Source organism: Gymnoscopelus microlampas, assembly GCF_963454915.1.
Source record: "Gymnoscopelus microlampas genome assembly, chromosome: 14".
Classification (NCBI taxonomy): domain Eukaryota; kingdom Metazoa; phylum Chordata; class Actinopteri; order Myctophiformes; family Myctophidae; genus Gymnoscopelus; species Gymnoscopelus microlampas.
Genome location: NC_139951.1, coordinates 17,824,680 through 17,844,334, shown reverse-complemented (window position 1 = coordinate 17,844,334; position 19,655 = coordinate 17,824,680). Strand labels below are relative to the sequence as shown.

General features: G+C 42.7%; 2 protein-coding genes across 3 annotated transcripts; both read right to left on the bottom strand.

Moving 5' to 3' along the window:
* Positions 1-2,723: 2,723 nt before the first annotated feature.
* On the bottom strand, positions 2,724-15,020 carry LOC311060943 (uncharacterized protein). Of its 2 annotated transcripts, XM_084079351.1 has the most exons (8): positions 5,960-15,020; positions 5,659-5,857; positions 5,308-5,384; positions 4,962-5,210; positions 4,663-4,861; positions 4,466-4,542; positions 4,274-4,368; positions 2,728-4,156 (listed from the first exon to the last, which is right to left on the bottom strand). In XM_084079351.1, exons 1-8 carry the CDS (start codon positions 14,927-14,929, stop codon positions 4,096-4,098), a joined length of 9,927 nt encoding a protein of 3,308 aa, XP_083935477.1. In that variant the 5' UTR covers positions 14,930-15,020; the 3' UTR covers positions 2,728-4,095. The 2 variants fall into 2 exon arrangements, with proteins under 2 accessions (XP_083935478.1, XP_083935477.1); XM_084079352.1 differs by lacking the exons at positions 4,663-4,861; positions 4,962-5,210; positions 5,308-5,384 and having other exon boundaries at positions 2,724-4,156.
* Positions 15,021-15,026: 6 nt separating this feature from the next.
* Positions 15,027-19,543, bottom strand: LOC311060088 (uncharacterized protein; the record flags this gene model as incomplete). The annotated part of the gene is made up of 3 exons (XM_084078212.1): positions 19,238-19,543; positions 15,088-18,724; positions 15,027-15,037 (listed from the first exon to the last, which is right to left on the bottom strand). Exons 1-3 carry the CDS (start codon positions 19,304-19,306, stop codon positions 15,027-15,029), a joined length of 3,717 nt encoding a protein of 1,238 aa, XP_083934338.1. The 5' UTR covers positions 19,307-19,543.
* Positions 19,544-19,655: the final 112 nt, after the last annotated feature.

Here is a 19,655-nt window from a genome sequence, read left to right as displayed (position 1 = left end):
AGCCTATGGCTTGTTTACGTCAAGCTAAACACAAGCTAAACTTTAATTTCATGCTGTTATGCTGCTCAGTTTGGGTATTCTTCTTGCTTGTCTTGGTTGAATTATTATAGTATGCTAGCTAAGCTATTAGATGAAACTTTTACATGTGCTACAACATATTTATTGATTTGTTTTTAGAGGCTTTGAACTGGTCTGGGGTGGGGTGGAGGCGTCTGCACTCTGAAAATGGCTTCTCTGGAATCAATTAACATATACTGCTTTTCTATTTTCAGTATCAATTCTCCACATCTTGCAGTGATGACCCATGTTGGATCAGGTCGGGATTGCGTAGTCGTTATAACGGGTAAGAAAATATATATATTTAATTAAAAAAGATACACATGTGATCAGTGGTGTAAAGTAACTAAGTACCTTGACTCAAGTACTGTACTTCAGTAAAATGTTGAGGTATTTTTACTTTACTGGAGTAGTTCCAATTTTCAATACTTACTTCTAACCCACTACATCTCAGAGGCAAATATTGTACTTTAACTCTACTATTATTTGAAAACTTACTATAAACTCTACTATAAATGATTACATTATAAAACATACATTAACCACTTTAGCCCTATTTTACACATAGGCTATTTTAAAATAGCAGATCTACAAGCTCACAACGCGGATGTTTTTTTTGTTTTACATTATGTGTTCCTGTAATAATGGTAATTTAATACATAATTTAATTGCTATTCTATATTTTACAGTTGATGACCACCAGGACTGCATGTCTGGAGACTGATGGAGAAAGGGCAGTGTGGCAGCATGAACTAATGTCAGATGAAGAGGACGGCATCGTAGATGGACAGGCGGTGTGGATTGTTTCACCTCCACCCGAGAGAGATGAGGAGCTTTCTGCTTTATTCCAGGTGCTTCAGGAGAGGAAAGACAACCGAAGAAACCCACGTTCCCTTCATCACCACCGCGTGCAGCGAGACACACTGGGACAGAACGGCTCCTTTTTAGCTCTCTTACACAGTAGTATTGCTTTGAGACCCAGCTTCAGATACTGCCGCTACACCAGGCTCAGCATCAAAAGTGTTATGCAGGTGAGCCATTTTGGCATCAGGTTCTGCATCAGCTGTTGCATTGTTACACTTTGAGGGGGAAGGTTGGTGATCAAATGTGTAGTTAGACAGACTTTCAACTTCAAAGGTGTTCTGGTTACTCCTACTGCTTTCAAACAAAATATTTGTGCTGCCGAACACAGACTGAGATTTAGTTTCAAAGGTACTGCTGAGAGGGGAAGTAAAAGTTTTGTACTGGAGATCATTGCATGAATCTTCTGGAGCAGACCCATCTTGGTCAACAACAGGGCCAACATCAGTCTCATTTACACCGCTACAAGATTTAACGTTTGTCGCACCCGTGTATGGTAAAATGGCAGCTACAGGAGAGTTGGGTGCGACACGAATATAAGAAACAGAGCTGGAATTTATTCCGGTCATGAAGGAGCTATCAAATGTACATCCATGTGGCATAATCTCATCCACTATGAAACTCACAGGAGAAGGCATAGTCTCATCCCCTATGAAACGCAGGAGAAACGGTAGGAGTGCTACTTGCGATAGAAGACTGTATAGATGTAATTCCATCACCGTATACAGGGGAGATAGGAACTTCTAAATTACTCAAAGGCCCCGTAGATTGAAATGTCAGTCTTCTATCTCTCATAAATAAGTATTTTGAAACTGGGGTGCAGTTGAGTGGCAAACAGCGGGCCAGTGACTTTGAGTTGATTGCACCATCTAGACTTCAGATCCCAGCATCATGGTGTGGAGAGGCACATTCTGCAATATCTCTTACTTGGCCTGTGAGCTTAGAAGTGCCTTTTAAATCACAGACACAGGATGGAGGAATGTTTTCACGGCCTTTATCCATCATATAAATGCATTGGCTAACTATACTTGTTTGAGACTCTTTCGTATGGATATTCCTGCTGCTTCTGGTCTTTGGCCTCTTCAACAACAGAAAAATAACCTTCAGTCCTCACATTCTGCAGTCTTCATCTGCAGCCTGTGAATGTACATTCAATTATTATTCACAAAGCCTCAGACGGTTTCTTCTTTACAGATACGATCAAGATAATCAAGGGCTTCTGTTGCCATGCAAGAAAGATCATTATCAGACTTAATTGTATCCTTGTTTATGCCCCACAATGAGATAGAGTAGCAATTGTAGAAATATCAGACCTTAATTGTCGAATGTTTAAGCATGCTCTAATCATGTATACTTTACTTCAAAATATTTATAATATTTTATTAAAGAATTGCCAATTTAACGCCGAGGTGCCCAGCTCTGCCTGCCCACCTATCCTGTTACCTACAGTACACACCTATGGACACTGTAGTGAAGGTTTGGTTCAGGCGCAGTAGCCAACAATATGGGATGTCATTTACACGGTTGTCATTAAGTTCCTAGGGTTTTTACTTTAGAAATGCACAGGCACAATTACAGGGTTTGGTCAGTGTGTGATTCTACATAACATAAATAACATAAAACAGACAGACAATCAATATCAATACAGTATTTGGCAAACTTAAACAGTACACATGTGTCATCAATAATACAACATAAGTCAACTGTGGAATATACTTCAACCAAACTCCAATAAACATAATAAACCATGAATCTCTACTCACATGTGGTTACAGATGTGCACATTCTCTGGAACCCTGAGCTGTACTGAGCTCATACACGCTTTAAGTAACACCTGTGCTGACATTATCAATAAATTAAAGACACCTGGTGCTTGTTGGTGATTGACTCATGGGGAGGTCACTGCCCTGTGAATTACTACTTGAGCCATTTGCTTTGTAGCTAGAACAGAATGAAAACCACGTGTACCAGACTATTACTTGTAGTATTTATACATTGCTGTATTGATACTTTTACTGAAGTAAAACATTTTAGTACTCTTTCCACCACTGATGATCACCCTAAACGCCCTCTACTAACACCAACCTGTCCTTAACCACATTAACTCATGCCAAACTTAGCCTTAGAATAATAGCCTACTTGGAGAAATGTATTTATTTATTAATTAACTGTTAAAACAAAATGATTTGGTATTTGGTAAAAAAAAAATGTAAAGCTATAATTGAGTGTTTGTTCAGTAAGGGGTCTCGTCTCTTCAGCTCTTTGGTAAACAGAAAATACATTTTCAGGTGGGTCCGACATTTGGTTTGTGTTCCAGTTCCAATACAGTGCGGCTCATTTATTTGGTTGATAACTTTCAATTTCACTTTGATATCTAATAACGTATTCTGTATGAGTTTTCTCTCCTGATTGGATGAAATTGGTATCCCGACCTGAAAATGTTTTTTTTGTTTAACCTGGCTATCTCGTGACAACCTCAGCACCACATAGCATTTATGCAAGGTGATATCGCCATCTACTGATATAACATGTGAACTGACACATTAAACAGCAATTTCAGCAGCCTATATCTGCGTCTGTTCTCTCATTCTGCCTGCTGAGATAATATAACATTTGTGAATAATCCCTGTCCTGTGTTGAGTTCAGGAAGTGACATTTACCTTCTATACTTGCAAATGAATCGTGTTTATATATTGACAAGATGAGAGGAAAGTCACACAAATGGCTAAGAGAAAAACAGTTGAGTTCAAAGTCAAATTTATTGATTTATTAAATTCCAGTTCATGACAGGCTGACAGTTGATGGATTAAGGCTGTAATTTTTATTCCTGAGCGAGATAGCCTTTGTGGGTAAATTGCAACTAGGCCTGGCTGTATAACACTACTTTTGTTTGTGAACTGTGAAAGGAAAAATAAAACATACATTACCCTGTGCAAAATCTGTCAACTCTCAAAACATACTTATGCATTGCGAACATTATGAAAAAACCTGATATTTCTATTTTGCACATATACTATAAAAACAGTGAGTTCATTACACAAAATATTTATAGACAGAACACATTATAAGCATTAAACAAAGAATTGATTGAAAACTACATAAAAAAAATTAAACACTAAGTAGTATTGTCAAGAAATAAACATAAGGTAGGCTATTGCAAATAAATAAATAGTCTTCTCATTCTTTTGCTGTCTTCTTCAATTTATTCTTTAGCTCAGACATCAGTGGATTTCCAAACCTGTTGAAACAGTGCAAAAACATTTAAGAACGATTAAGTGCCAAATTAATAAATAAACAAATAATATCATAGTGATATAAATAATTTGGAAAACAGTGTGTCAAACAAAAGTTATACCCTGGCTGTCTTGGGGGCATCCATTTAGGTTTGTGTTCGGCCACGTCTTGCCTAGGAGAGCCATCATTCACTTCTAGCTTTGTCTCAGTCACTTTCTGTTGAGCAATGGACAAGTACATATATAATTCAATACAAAACATGCCATTGAAATGCTTTCTTCTGCTCCCCATGCAATATGAAATGTTACTGTACCTGTGGGCAGTCTTCTGTGAGATTTTCCTCTCTCGACACATTTGTCTTTTTTAAAACAGGGAAACCAGCTCCAAATCCTGAAACACAAAGTGGCACTGGATCATGTATTGATAATAAATAAACATTTGGCATAGTAGAATCAAAGAATGCACACACACAACAGGTAGTTCATGAGCCCTTTCCTACAACTGACTTACCAGGCAGTTTTATTCCAATGCCCAAGCCTGCCATGGGCACACCTGCAAGGCGTTTCATAGGAAGACGTCCAGAGGGTTTTGAAGGAGTGGGTTCCGCAGAGGGCATCTGTAGAAGAGCACGGGGGTCCTTTGGTGGTCTTACATGAGGATTCTTAATTGCAATTCTTGTCTTTTGGGGAGTGAAGTCCAACGTGTTAAACTGCAATGGAAACAGAAATAAAAAACATTATGTTTATTGTGGAAATGCATTCTCTAATACATGTATGATTGAATACATCTGTTTAATAGAGTAATGGTACCTCAAGCTGGTCACCGGGTGTTGGTAGAGGCGTGGCCAGTTCCTCTGCATCGTCTGCTGTGCTCAACTCAACAGGTGAAGATGCTGCTTTCCTCCCAGAATGTGCTTTGTCCAGAACATCACGCAGTTGATCCTGACCTTCTAAACATGTCTTCTTGTGCAAATCAGATTCTCTCGAAATCCTTCCCTCCAACACCACCACCGGCTCAGGAGAGCCATCATTCACTTCTGGCTTTGTCTCTGTCTCTTTCTGTTGAGCAATGGACAAGTACATATATAATTCAATACAAAACATGCCATTGAAATGCTTTCTTCTGCTCCCCATGCAATATGAAATGTTACTGTACCTGTGAGCAGTCTTCTGTGAGATTTTCCTCTCTCGACACATTTGTCTTTTTTAAAACAGGGAAACCAGCTCCAAATCCTGAAACACAAAGTGGCACGGGATCATTTATAGATTATGAATTACATTTTGGCACAGCAGAATCAAAGAATTCACACACACACACACACACACACACACACCACACACACACACACACACACACACACACACACACACACACACACACACACACACACACACACACACACACACACACACACACACACACACACACACACACACACACACACACACACACACACACACACACACACACACGTAGTTCATGACCCCTTTCCTACAACTGACTTACCGGGCAGTTTTATTCCAATGCCCAAGCCTCCCATGGATACAGCTGTAAGGCCTTTCATTGGAAGACGTCCAGAGGGTTTTGGAGGAGTGGGTTCCACAGAGGGCATCTGTAGAAGGGCACGGGGGTCCTTTGGTGGTCTTACATAAGGATTCTTAATGGCAATTCTTGTCTTTTGGGGAGTGAAGTCCAACATGTTAAACTGCAATGGCAACATAAATAAAAACATTATGTTTATTGTGGAAATGCATTCTCTATACATGTATGATTGATTGAAAACATCTGTTTAATAGAGTAATGGTACCTCAAGCTGGTCACCGGGTGTTGGTAGAGGCGTGGCCAATTCCTCTGCATCGTCTGTTGTGCTCAACTCAACAGGTGAAGATGCTGCTTTCCTCCCAGAAAGTGCTTCCAGAACATCACACAGTTGATCCTGGCCTTCTAAACATGTCTTCTTGTGCAAATCAGATTCTGTCAAAATCCTTCCCTCTAACACCACTAATGGCTCACTTCTTTGGCCAAGAACCTCAGACTCTGCTTCCTGTGATTTGTATGTTTTTCCTGAATTAACCTCTTTCATTTTGTCTGTAATGTTCAGCGCAATTGCCCCAAAAAGTTTGTCTTCAGTGTTTACAGCCTCACCTTGAAAAAGAGCACATGTCGTTGTCTGTGATTTCTCCTCCATTCCTTTAGATATCTCCCAGTTAGTTTTCTCTTGTAGGTCAGAGTCTGATATCTCGGGATCAATAACCTGTAGTCCAGTTTCGGTCCCCATAAGTTCGACAATGTCCGTCTCTTTGTTTTCTTGAGATTGATATGACAATTCATCCTCCCTGGCCTCAGACAAAACAGTTGTTGCATCATATGTATTATTTAGAAATCCAGTATGCATGTGTATTGCATGTGTGGATGGGTCCTCTTGAACACATGAGTCTTGTGTCTCATCAGCTCCCTTCATATCTCCATCCTCAATTTCAGATGATTTGACAGACAGAGCAGAGATGGCAAATTCTGACATGCTGTCTGCTGTCTCATGTATGGCTTGAAATACTTCAGCACCACTTAATTTCAGTATTGCAGTCTCATTTTCTGCTGAGGCCCCTTCACATGGGAATTGTCCAACAGCCGTATATCCTGACAATACCAGTGGTGAAGTCTCCAATATTTCTGTCTCACCCCCTAATGCAAGTTCAGTCTCAGGTTCCTCATTGTTTATTGACACCCGTTGTGGCTCTTTCTCTGTGAGTTTTGACATCTCTTCATCCGGTCCTGATCCTGTCTCTTCATCCTCTGTCTCTTCTGGTTCCCTCTTAGTTGGTTTTCTTATAATTTGGGGTTCTGCGTTATCTGTATCCTTACATAATACAGTCTCTATCCACATGTCAAGTATTTCATCATCTGTCTCATGTGGCCCACCCATTCCTCTCACATCGCCTCCCACTAACTCTGTCACTTTGTCAGCTTTTCCATGTCTTGTAATTTCTGTTTCCTTTGATGTTATAAGTTCTGGTTCTGACTTAATGTCCAAAGATTCATTATAGAATCCAACAGCCACAGCCTTTTCCATTCGAGTGCAATGTTGTTTGTTAAACATTTCATGGTTTATTTCTATTGACTCAAGCAGTTGCTCTGTGTTAATATCTATGTCTGTTTCAAACAAAGCATTTTCCTCACCATCTGTTGTCTTGGATGTAGCTGTTGTTTCTATTTTTTGCAGATTTATAATTTCAGAGGAATTTTCTTTTTCTGCTGTTGTCTTCTTAATTCCAGGGCCTGCAATTTCTTGCATATTTAATCCTGCATCTTGTACATCCATTGCCATAAACTGTACCTCTTTTTCCTCATTTAATATAGGCCACGTTGCACTTGGTTGCTCCATCATTCTAGTTTCAACAATGCTCTCTGCTAGACTAATGGTCTGGCTGATATTCTCCTCTAACACTGTGGGATCAATTGGTTCATAAACAAATCCTGTCACTTTCACCTTATTTAATTCAGCTTCAGGGAATTCCATCGTTTCTGCTGATAAGTCATCCACATTCTCTTCTATTGTCGTATTATTTTGTGTGTCCATGACAGGTCCATTTTTTAAGTCTGGTTCATTGTTCATTTCAGCCAGCAGCTCCGCAGTCTGAGCTGACGGTTCTGCGTCTGTCCCTCGAGTCTCATCTTGTGAGCTGGCATCTGTCTCAGACACATGCTCTGAATGTCTGGCCCCGGTCGTCAGTGATGCATCCACTGGTCCGAACTCAGCTGTAGATATGTATAATGACACTTGAGCTGGTGTTTCATCCATTGGTTCAGTGGATGGTTCCTCCTTTTCCCTTGGCAGTTCAGTATCTGTGAGGCACAGTGTCCCAGTATGCCCCTCTGCAACCATGTCAAACATGTTCTCAATTTGCAGAGCGTTTTCCAGTTTGGAGCCCTGTTCTTCTCCGTGTATAAATGAATGTCCAGCCTCACCGCTACCAAAAGTTTTTATGAAGCTTTCTAAGTCTTTGCTTCCCACCTCTTCTGGTAACTGGGTGGACTGAATTTCTTCATAATCCCCTACTTCCAGGATCCTTTGTGTTGTATCCTCATATAGCTCATGCCTATTGTTGTCATACTGAGGAACTCCCTCTTGAGTTTCCTCACATACTACACTGTTTAGCTTCAGAGGCACAACAACAAGCCTGTCAGATATCTCTGGGGAGGTACTTCGGAGCACTCCCATTATTTCCCCTCCATTGTTGCTTTCAGTTTTTACTGCAATGGGTGTAAGTGCAGATTCATTTTTATTTATTATGTCTTCCTCTGAATCATTTTCTTCTGGTCTGGTCTTCTCCTCATCACCTGGAAAATGTAGGTCTGTCAAATGTGCTTTCCCGTCAGTCACTGTCAGGTAGCCGATTCCTGACAGCTCTGTACTTTGGTTTTCAACAGCAACGGTTGTTTGAGTTACCGTTCCCTGCAGCAGAGCTGCGACAGCATCTTGGTTCCCACCTTCATATTGAGCTCTATTAAGTTGTGTTTCCATGTTCTCTGTCATGGGCTCACCGACTTGAATATGTTCAGTTCTCATGTCATCTTCTGTACCGCTCTCTGCGTCAAAGCGGCAATCTAATATAATGCCCTTTGTAATTTCTTTCCCCTTGTCATCAATTTGTGAGTCAATCTCAACACTCTGCTCCCTCTCTACTGCTATGCTCCCGTCCTCTGTTGAGTTCAGGTCATTTGTATCCTTGTTTTCAGTTTTTAGAAGCGTTTCATCCATCACTTGTGCACCAACAGTTATGTCATGACCTGATGCAGCTGCTCTCTTGTTGTAGGTCATTTGTAGTTCAGCGTCTTGAGCAACATCTGAAGCAGTAACATCGCTGTTCTCATCACATATTTCTTTACAGAGAAGCATTGCTTGCTGGACGTCTGCCCCACCGTGCTCCACCAATCCCTCATCAGATGTGAGGTCGTTTTCATCCTCAGTGTCTGACAAAGTGCTGGCCTGCTCTGACACGCTTGTATGTCTCTCTGTTTCTTTTCTCATAGCCGTTTCATGTTCCATTCCTGTACCTTCCTCTTCCTCCTGTCTCAACAGTGCCACGTCCTCTCTGTAAATGTTACCGTCCTTCTCTGGACTCACTGACATGTACAACTGGCCTGAGTTTTCTTCTGACCCTGAGCGAAGGACAGAACATACATCTTTCAAACTTTGTGTTTCGTCTTCAAAGAGCACTTCCTCTCCCTCATTCCCATCCTTCACCTGGACATCTACATTTTGCCTTTCATCATGTGCCATCATTGCGCCAATCTCCTCCTCAAGGCCAATATTTCTATTAGTTTCCTCCATGTTGTCACTCAACGTCACATGTGTAAGATTTCCAGTTGTTTCCCCTCCATTGTTGCTTTCATTTTTTACTGCAATTGGTGTAACTGCAGATTCCTTTTTATGTACTATATCTTCCTCTGAACTTGAGACCTTATCTTCATCTGGTCTGGGCTTCTCCTCATCAACTGGAATGTTTATCTCTGTCAACTGGGCTTTCCCGTCAGTGACTGTCGGGTGGTCGATGTGCTCAGTCATTACTGAAGGCTCCATGCTTTGGTTTTCCACAGCAACATTTTCAGTTGTTTGGGTTACCGTTCCCAGCAGAGCTGCGATACAGTCTTGATTTCCACCTTCATACTGAGCTCTATTAAGTTGTATTTCCATGTTCTCTGTGATGGGCTCACTGACTTGAATATGTTCAGTGCCCATGTCATCTTCTGCAATGACCTCTGCTTCAAAGCCAAAATCTAATATATTGCTCTTTGTAATTTCTTTCTCCTTGTCATCAATTTGTGCTTTAATCTCAACCTCCTGCTCCCTCTCTACTGCTATGCTCCCGTCCTCTGTTGCGTTCAGGTCATTTGCATCATTGTTTTCTCTCTTGTTGTAGGTCATTTGTAGTTCAGCGTCTTGAGCAGCCTCTGAAGCAGTAACATCGCTGTTCTCATCTAATATTTCTTGACAGAGGAGCATTGCTTCCTGGGCATCTCTCCCGCCGTGCTCCACCAAGCCCTCATCAGATGTGAGGTCGTTTTCATCCTCAGAGTCTGACAAAGTGCTGGCCTGCTCTGATACGCTTGTATGTCTCTCTGTTTCTTTTCTCATTGCCGCTTCATGTTCCATTCCTCTACCTTCCTCTTCCTCCTGTCTCAACAGTGCCACGTCCTCTTTGTAAATGTTACCGTCATTCTCTGGACTCACTGACATGTACAACTGGCCTGAGTTTTCTTCTGACCCTGAGCGAAGGACAGAACATACATCTTTCAAACTTTGTGTTTCGTATTCAAAGAGCACTTCCTCTCCCTCATTCCCATCCTTCACCTGGACATCTACATTTTGCCTTTCATCATGTGCCATCATCGTGCCAATCTCCTCCTCAAGACCAATATTTCTGTTAGTTTCCTCCATGTTGTCACTCAACGTCACATGTGTAAGATTTCCAGTTCCTTCACCTCCATTGTTGCTTTCAATTTTTACTGCAATTGGTGTAAATGCATATTCTTTTGTATGTACTATATCTTCATCTGAACTTGAGACCTTATCTTCATCTGGTCTGGGCTTCTCCTCATCAACTGGAATGTTTATCTCTGTCAACTGGGCTTTCCCGCCAGTGACTGTCAGGTGGTCGATGTGCTCAGACATTACTGAAGGCTCCATGCTTTGGTTTTCCACAGCAACATTTTCAGTTGTTTGAGTTACCGTTTCCAGCAGAGCTGCGATACAGTCTTGATTTCCACCTTCATACTGAGCTCTATTAAGTTGTATTTCCATGTTCTCTGTGATGGGCTCACTTACTTGAATATGTTCAGTGCCCATGTCATCTTCTGCAATGACCTCTGCTTCAAAGCCAAAATCTAATATATTGCTATTTGTCATTTCTTTCTCCTTGTCATCAATTTGTGCTTTAATCTCAACCTCCTGCTCCCTCTCTACTGCTATGCTCCCGTCCTCTGTTGCGTTCAGGTCATTTGCATCATTGTTTTCTCTCTTGTTGTAGGTCATTTGTAGTTGAATGTCTTGAGCAGCCTCTGAAGCAGTAACATCGCTGTTCTCATCTAATATTTCTTCACAGAGAAGCATTGCCTCCTGGACGTCTGCCCCACCGTGCTCCACCAAGCCCTCATCAGATGTGAGGTCGTTTTCATCCTCAGTGTCTGACAAAGTGCTGGCCTGCTCTGACACGCTTGTACCTCTCTCTGTTTCTTTTCTCATATCCGTTTCATGTTCCATTCCTGTACCTTTCTCTTCCTCCTGTCTCAACAGTGCCACGTCCTCTCTGTAAATGTTACCGTCCTTCTCTGGACTCACTGACATGTACAACTGGCCTGAGTTTTCTTCTGACCCTGAGCGAAGGACAGTACATGTATCTTTCAAACTTTGTGTTTCCTCTTCAAAGAGCACTTCCTCTCCCTCATTCCCATCCTTCACCTGGACATCTACATTTTGCCTTTCATCATGTGCCATCATCGTGGCAATCTCCTCCTCAAGGCCAATATTTCTGTTAGTTTCCTCCATGTTGTCACTCAACGTCACATGTGTAAAATGGCCAGTTCCTTCACCTCCATTGTGGCTTTCAGCTTCTTGTGCTATATCTTCCTCTGAACTTGAGACCTTTTCTTCATCTGGTCTGGTCTTCTCCTCATCAACTGGACTGTTTATCTCTGTCAACTGGGCTTTCCCGTCAGTCCCTGTCAGGTGGTCGATGTGCTCAGACATTACTGAAGGCTCCATGCTTTGGTTTTCCACAGCAACATTTTCAGTTGTTTGAGTTACCGTTCCCAGCAGAGCTGCGATACAGTCTTGATTTCCACCTTCATACTGAGCTCTATTAAGTTGTATTTCCATGTTCTCTGTGATGGGCTCACTGACTTGAATATGTTCAGTGCCCATGTCATCTTCTGCAATGACCTCTGCTTCAAAGCCAAAATCTAATATATTGCTATTTGTCATTTCTTTCTCCTTGTCATCAATTTGTGCTTTAATCTCAACCTCCTGCTCCCTCTCTACTGCTATGCTCCCGTCCTCTGTTGCGTTCAGGTCATTTGCACCATTGTTTTCTCTCTTGTTGTAGGTCATTTGTAGTTGAATGTCTTGAGCAGCCTCTGAAGCAGTAACATCGCTATTCTCATCAAATATTTCTTCACGGAGAAGCATTGTTTCTTGGACGTCTGCCCCGCCGTGCTCCACCAATTCCTCATCAGATGTGAGGTCGTTTTCATTGTCAGAGTCTGACAAAGTGCTGGCCTGCTCTGACACGCTTGTACATCTCTCTGTGTCCTTTCTCATAGCTGCTTCATGTTCCATTCCTGTACCTTCCTCTTCCTCCTGTGTCAACAGTGCCACTTCCTCTCTGTAAATGTTACTGTCCTTCTCTGGACTCACTGACATGTACAACTGGCCTGAGTTTTCTTCTGATTCTGAGTGAAGGACAGTACATACATCTTTCAAACTTTGTGTTTCCTCTTCAAAGAGAACTTCTTCTCCCTCATTCCCATCCTTCACCTGGACATCTACATTTTTCCTTTCATCATGTGCCATCATCGTGCCAATCTCCTCCTCAAGGCCAATATTTCTGTTAGTTTCCACCACGTTGTCACTCAACGTCACATGTGTAAGATTTCCAGTTCCTTCAGCTCCATTGTTGCTTTCATTTTTTACTGCAATTGGTGTAAATGCAGATTCTTTTGTATGTACTATATCTTCCTCTGAACTTGAGACCTTATCTTCATCTGGTCTGGTCTTCTCCTCATCAACTTGAATGTTTATCTCTGTCAACTGGGCTTTCCCGTCAGTCACTGTCAGGTGGTCGATGTGCTGAGACATTACTGAAGGCTCCATGCTTTGGTTTTCCACAGCAACATTTTCAGTTGTTTGAGTTATCGTTTCCAGCAGAGCTGCGATACAGTCTTGATTTCCACCTTCATACTGAGCTCTATTAAGTTGTATTTCCATGTTCTCTGTGATGGGCCCACTGACTTGAATACGTTCAGTGCCCATGTCATCTTCTGCAATGACCTCTGCTTCAAAGCCAAAATCTAATATATTGCTCTTTGTAATTTCTTTCTCCTTGTCATCAATTTGTGCTTTAATCTCAACCTCCTGCTCCCTCTCTACTGCTATGCTCCCGCCCTCTGTCGCGTTCAGGTCATTTGCATCATTGTTTTCAGTTTTTGGAAGCCTCTCACCCATCATCTGCGCTTGTACACTAACAGTTAGGTCATAATCTGATGCAGCTGCTCTCTTGTTGCAAGTCATTTGTAGTTGAGTGTCTTGAGCAGCCTCTGAAGCAGTAACATCGCTGTTCTCATCTAATATTTCTTCACGGAGAAGCATTGTTTCTTGGACGTCTGCCCCGCCGTGCTCCACCAATTCCTCATCAGATGTGAGGTCGTTTTCATTGTCAGAGTCTGACAAAGTGCTGGCCTGCTCTGACACGCTTGTATGTCTCTCTGTGTCCTTTCTCATAGCTGCTTCATGTTCCATTCCTGTACCTTCCTCTTCCTCCTGTCTCAACAGTGCCACGTCCTCTCTGTAAATGTTACCGTCCTTCTCTGGACTCACTGACATGTACAACTGGCCTGAGTTTTCTTCTGACCCTGAGCGAAGGACAGAACATACATCTTTCAAACTTTGTGTTTCGTCTTCAAAGAGCACTTCCTCTCCCTCATTCCCATCCTTCACCTGGACATCTACATTTTGCCTTTCATCATGTGCCATTATCGCGCCAATCTCCTCCTCAAGACCACTATTTCTGTTAGTTTCCTCCATGTTGTCACTCAACGTCACATGTGTAAAATGGCCAGTTCCTTCACCTCCATTGTTGCTTTCATTTTTTACTGCAATTGGTGTAACTGCAGATTCTTGTGTATGTACTATATCTTCCTCTGAACTTGAGACCTTATCTTCATCTGGTCTGGGCTTCTCCTCATCAACTGGACTGCTTATCTCTGTCAACTGGGCTTTCCCGTCAGTGACTGTCAGGTGGTCGATGTGCTCAGACATTACTGAAGGCTCCATGCTTTGGTTTTCCACAGCAACATTTTCAGTTGTTTGGGTTACCGTTCCCAGCAGAGCTGCGATACAGTCTTGATTTCCACCTTCATACTGAGCTCTATTAAGTTGTATTTCCATGTTCTCTGTGATGGGCCCACTGACTTGAATATGTTCAGTGCCCATGTCATCTTCTGCAATGTCCTCTGCTTCAAAGCCAAAATCTAATATATTGCTCTTTGTAATTTCTTTCTCCTTGTCATCAATTTGTGCTTTAATCTCAACCTCCTGCTCCCTCTCTACTGCTATGTTCCCGCCCTCTGTCGCGTTCAGGTCATTTGCATCATTGTTTTCAGTTTTTGGAAGCCTCTCACCCATCATCTGCGCTTGTACACTAACAGTTAGGTCATAATCTGATGCAGCTGCTCTCTTGTTGTAAGTCATTTGTAGTTGAGTGTCTTGAGCAGCCTCTGAAGCAGTAACATCGCTGTTCTCATCTAATATTTCTTCACGGAGAAGCATTGTTTCTTGGACGTCTGCCCCGCCGTGCTCCACCAATTCCTCATCAGATGTGAGGTCGTTTTCATTGTCAGAGTCTGACAAAGTGCTGGCCTGCTCTGACACGCTTGTATGTCTCTCTGTGTCCTTTCTCATAGCTGCTTCATGTTCCATTCCTGTACCTTCCTCTTCCTCCTGTCTCAACAGTGCCACGTCCTCTCTGTAAATGTTACCGTCCTTCTCTGGACTCACTGACATGTACAACTGGCCTGAGTTTTCTTCTGACCCTGAGCGAAGGACAGAACATACATCTTTCAAACTTTGTGTTTCGTCTTCAAAGAGAACTTCCTCTCCCTCATTCCCATCCTTCACCTGGACATCTACATTTTGCCTTTCATCATGTGCCATTATCGCGCCAATCTCCTCCTCAAGACCACTATTTCTGTTAGTTTCCTCCATGTTGTCACTCAACGTCACATGTGTAAAATGGCCAGTTCCTTCACCTCCATTGTTGCTTTCATTTTTTACTGCAATTGGTGTAACTGCAGATTCTTGTGTATGTACTATATCTTCCTCTGAACTTGAGACCTTATCTTCATCTGGTCTGGGCTTCTCCTCATCAACTGGACTGCTTATCTCTGTCAACTGGGCTTTCCCGTCAGTGACTGTCAGGTGGTCGATGTGCTCAGACATTACTGAAGGCTCCATGCTTTGGTTTTCCACAGCAACATTTTCAGTTGTTTGGGTTACCGTTCCCAGCAGAGCTGCGATACAGTCTTGATTTCCACCTTCATATTGAGCTCTATTAAGTTGTATTTCCATGTTCTCTGTGATGGGCTCACTGACTTGAATATGTTCAGTGTCCATGTCATCTTCTGCAATGACCTCTGCTTCAAAGCCAAACTCTAATATATTGCTCTTTGTCATTTCTTTCTCCTTGTCATCAATTTGTGCTTTAATCTCAACCTCCTGCTCCCTCTCTACTGCTATGCTCCCGTCCTCTGTTGCGTTCAGGCCATTTGCATCATTGTTTTCAGTTTTTGGAAGCCTCTCACCCATCATCTGCACTTGTACACAAACAGTTATGTCATGACCTGATGCAGCTGCTCTCTTGTTGTAGGTCATTTGTAGTTGAGTGTCTTGAGTAGCCTCTGAAGCAGTAATGTCGCTGTTCTCATCTAATATTTCTTCACAGAGAAGCATTGTTTCTTGGACGTCTGCCCTGCCGTGCTCCACCAATCCCTCATCAGATGTGAGGTTGTTTTCATTGTCAGAGTCTGACAAAGTGCTGGCCTGCTCTGACACGCTTGTACATCTCTCTGTGTCCTTTCTCATAGCTGCTTCATGTTCCATTCCTGTACCTTCCTCTTCCTCCTGTGTCAACAGTGCCACTTCCTCTCTGTAAATGTTACCGTCCTTCTCTGGACTCACTGACATGTACAACTGGCCTGAGTTTTCTTCTGACCCTGAGCGAAGGACAGTACATACATCTTTCAAACGTTGTGTTTCGTCTTCAAAGAGCACTTCCTCTCCCTCATTCCCATCCTTCACCTGGATATCTACATTTTGCCTTTCATCATGTGCCATCATCGTGCCAATCTCCTCCTCAAGGCCAATATTTCTGTTAGTTTCCTCCATGTTTTCACTCAACATCACATGTGTAAGATTTCCAGTTCCTTCACCTCCATTGTTGCTTTCATTTTTTACTGCAATTGGTGTAAATGCAGATTCTTTTGCATGTACTATATCTTCCTCTGAACTTGAGACCTTATCTTCATCTGGTCTGGGCTTCTCCTCATCAACTGGACTGTTTATCTCTGTCAACTGGGCTTTCCCGTCAGTCACTGTCAGGTGGTCGATGTGCTCAGACATTACTGAAGGCTCCATGCTTTGGTTTTCCACAGCAACATTTTCAGCTGCGATACAGTCTTGATTTCCACCTTCATACTGAGCTCTATTAAGTTGTATTTCCATGTTCTCTGTGATGGGCTCACTGACCTGAATATGTTTAGTTCCAATATACTCTTCTGCATTGTCCTCTGCTTCAAAACCACAATCTAAAATATTGCTCTTTGTAATTTCTTTCCCCTTGTCATCAATTTGTGCTTTAATCTCAACATCCTTCTCCCTCTCTACTGCTATGCTCCCGTCCTCTGTCACTTCCGGGTCATTTGCATCATTTTCATTTTTTAGAAGTGTCTCACCCATCACTTGTGCGGCAACAGTTATGTCATGATCTGACGCAGTTCTCTTGTTGTAGGTAATTTTTAGTTGAGCGTCTTGAGCAACCTCTGAAGTAGTAACATCGGTGTTTTCATCACATATTTCTTCACAGAGAAGCATTGCTTCCTGGACGTCTGCCCCGCCGTGCTCCACCAAGCCCTCATCAGATGTGAGGTCGTTTTCATCCTCAGAGTCTGACAAAGTGCTGGCCTGCTCTGACACGCTTGTATGTCTCTCTGTTTCCTTTCTGACAACTGCTTCATGTTCCATTCGGTTACCTTCCTCTTCCTCCTGTCTCACCAATGCCACATCCTCCCTGTAAATGCTATTGTCCTGACTCACTGACGTACACAACTGGCCTGAGTTTTCTTCTGACCCCGAGCGACGGACAGTGCATGCATCTTTCAAACTTTGTGCTTCGTCTTCAGTGAGCACTTCCTCTCCCTCATTCCCATCCTTCACCTGGACATTTCTAAAAGTTTCATCTACTTTCTCCCTTTCATCATGTGCCATTATCTCGCCAATCTCCTCCTCAAGACCACTATTTCTTTTAGTTTCCTCCATGTCGTCACTCAACGTCACATGTGTAAGATTTCCAGTTATTTCCCCTCCATTGTTGCTTTCAATTTTTACTTCAATGGGTGCAGTTTCTTTTTTATTTACCATGTCTGCCTCTGAACTTGAGACCTTTCCTTCATCTGGTCTGGTCTTTTCCTCATCAACTGGAATGTTTATCCCTGTCAACTGGGCTTTCCCATCAGTTACTGTCAGATGGTCGATGTGCTCAGATTTTCCTGAAAGCTCTGTATTTTTGTTTTCCACAGCACCCGTTGTTTGTAGTTGAGCATCTTGAGCAACCTCTGAAGCAGTAACATCGCTGTTCTCATGTAATATTTCTTCACAGAGGAGCACTGCTTCCTCGACCCCTGCTCCGCCGTGCTCCGCCGATCCCTCGTCAGATGTGAGGTCGTTTTCATCCTCTGAGTCGGACAAAGCGCTGGCCTGCTCTGACACACTTGTATGTCTCTCTGTTTCTTTTCTCATATCCGCTTCATGTTCCATTCCTCTACCTTCCTCTTGTCTCGCCAATGCCAAGTCCTCTCTGTAAATGCTACTGTCCTTCTCCGGACTCACTGATGTACACAATTGGCCTGCGTAATCTTCGGACCCTGAGCAACGTGCAGTGCATGCATCTTTCAAATCTTGTGGTTCGTCTTCAATGAGGACTTCCTCTCCCTCGTTCCAATCCTTCACCTGGACATTTCTCAAGGTTTCATCTACATTCTGCCTTTCTTCGTGTGCCATTATCCCACCAATTTCCTCAAGACCGCTATTTCTGTTAGTTTCCTCCATGTTGTCACTCAACGTCACATGTGTAAGATTTGAAGATCCAAAATAATCAAGTTCTTCATTCTCATCAGTTTTGAGAGTCCTGGACACTTTTACAATTAAGTGCTGTTTACCATCATCCTCTACTTCCTCTTCTTCTGTTGCCATCTCTTTGGCAACATGCGGTCCAATGTCTGCAATCTGTTCCTCTATCTCACCCTCATCATTTTCTAATGTGTGTCCATCGCTCCCTCTAGTGAACTGCACTGTGTATTGTACATTTTCTTTGGCTGGTCCTACGCCATTGTTGCTGTCACACTCTTCCCAGGTAACAGTTGACTGAGGTCTGTTCTCCACAGAGCTGGTTGTAGGATCTGTCTGTGTCTCCTCTGCTCCCTCAACTCTGACATTAATCTCGGCATTACTCTCTTCAGGCTCCTGGCCATCATTATCAATAACTTCTGGCCTCAAGAACCTTCCCACAGCTTCTGCTACGTAGTACTGTGTGTGTGTGTGTGTGAGAGAGAGAGAGAGAGAGAGAGAGAGAGAGAGAGAGGGGGGGGGGGGGGGGGGCGGGGGAGAGAGAGAGAGAGAGAGAGAGGGGGGGGGGGGGGGGGGGAGAGAGAGAGAGAGAAATAGAACAGTTATTTTACATCCTGCATAATTTAAAATGATCATGACACACGTCACACATGGCAGTCAGTAATACCAGATACAGGATAGGTGGGCACTAGGGACACGCACATCATTATCAGACTTAAATGTATCCTTCAACTTCATTTTTATGCCCTAAAATGACTGGATATACAGGTTTTGTGGCAATTTGTAGAAATTGTGCTTTACCTAAAAACATTTTCCAAATATATATTTTTTTAACATTTTGGAAAAAATAGCCAATTTAACAACGAGGTGCCCACTCTCCCTTGACCCTTGGTGCCCACATATCCTGTTACCGTAATACCCCATGCAGTAATAGGATATCCCATGAGAAACTAAGTTAAAGTAAAAACTCACCCAAACCGACCAGATCGTTCTCCCAGCTCTAGCAAACTGACTCGGAGGAGAGGGGTCCAATGGGTCCATCTTTCACTTGGATACTCTTGATGCAATACCTTTGGTGCAGCTGTCTTATTAGATGTGTTGATTTGCATAATTTGCATAAGTAAACAATACCTTAACAACGAAGCGCAACGACGTTTGAAGTAAACGAACGTTTACTGACAGTTGTGTGAACTGTCATGGTGCAATGTCCGGTATACATGTGTATATTCAATATGAGGAAGAATGATCAGCTGCAGCACAGCTGAGCTGCAGCTCTAGCAAACTTGCGGTGGGTGTGGTGGTCGTTACTTTCACCTAGTCAGGCCAGGAAGTTGTCATTGTTTGCAGTGGTGTAAAGTAAATAAGTGCACTCAAGTACCGTACTTAGGTA

Bases quoted from the DNA above. Each gene is read 5' to 3' on its own strand.
- LOC311060943 (XM_084079351.1), bottom strand. From the start codon at position 14,929: ATGTCAGTGAGTCCAGAGAAGGACGGTAACATTTACAGAGAGGACGTG. The intron at 5,211-5,307 runs GTACAGTAACAT...ATTGCTCAACAG, and splicing joins TCACAGAAGACTGCTCACAG to AAAGAGACAGAGACAAAGCC. The intron at 4,157-4,273 runs GTATAACTTTTG...CTGTTTCAACAG, and splicing joins ATGCCCCCAAGACAGCCAGG to GTTTGGAAATCCACTGATGT.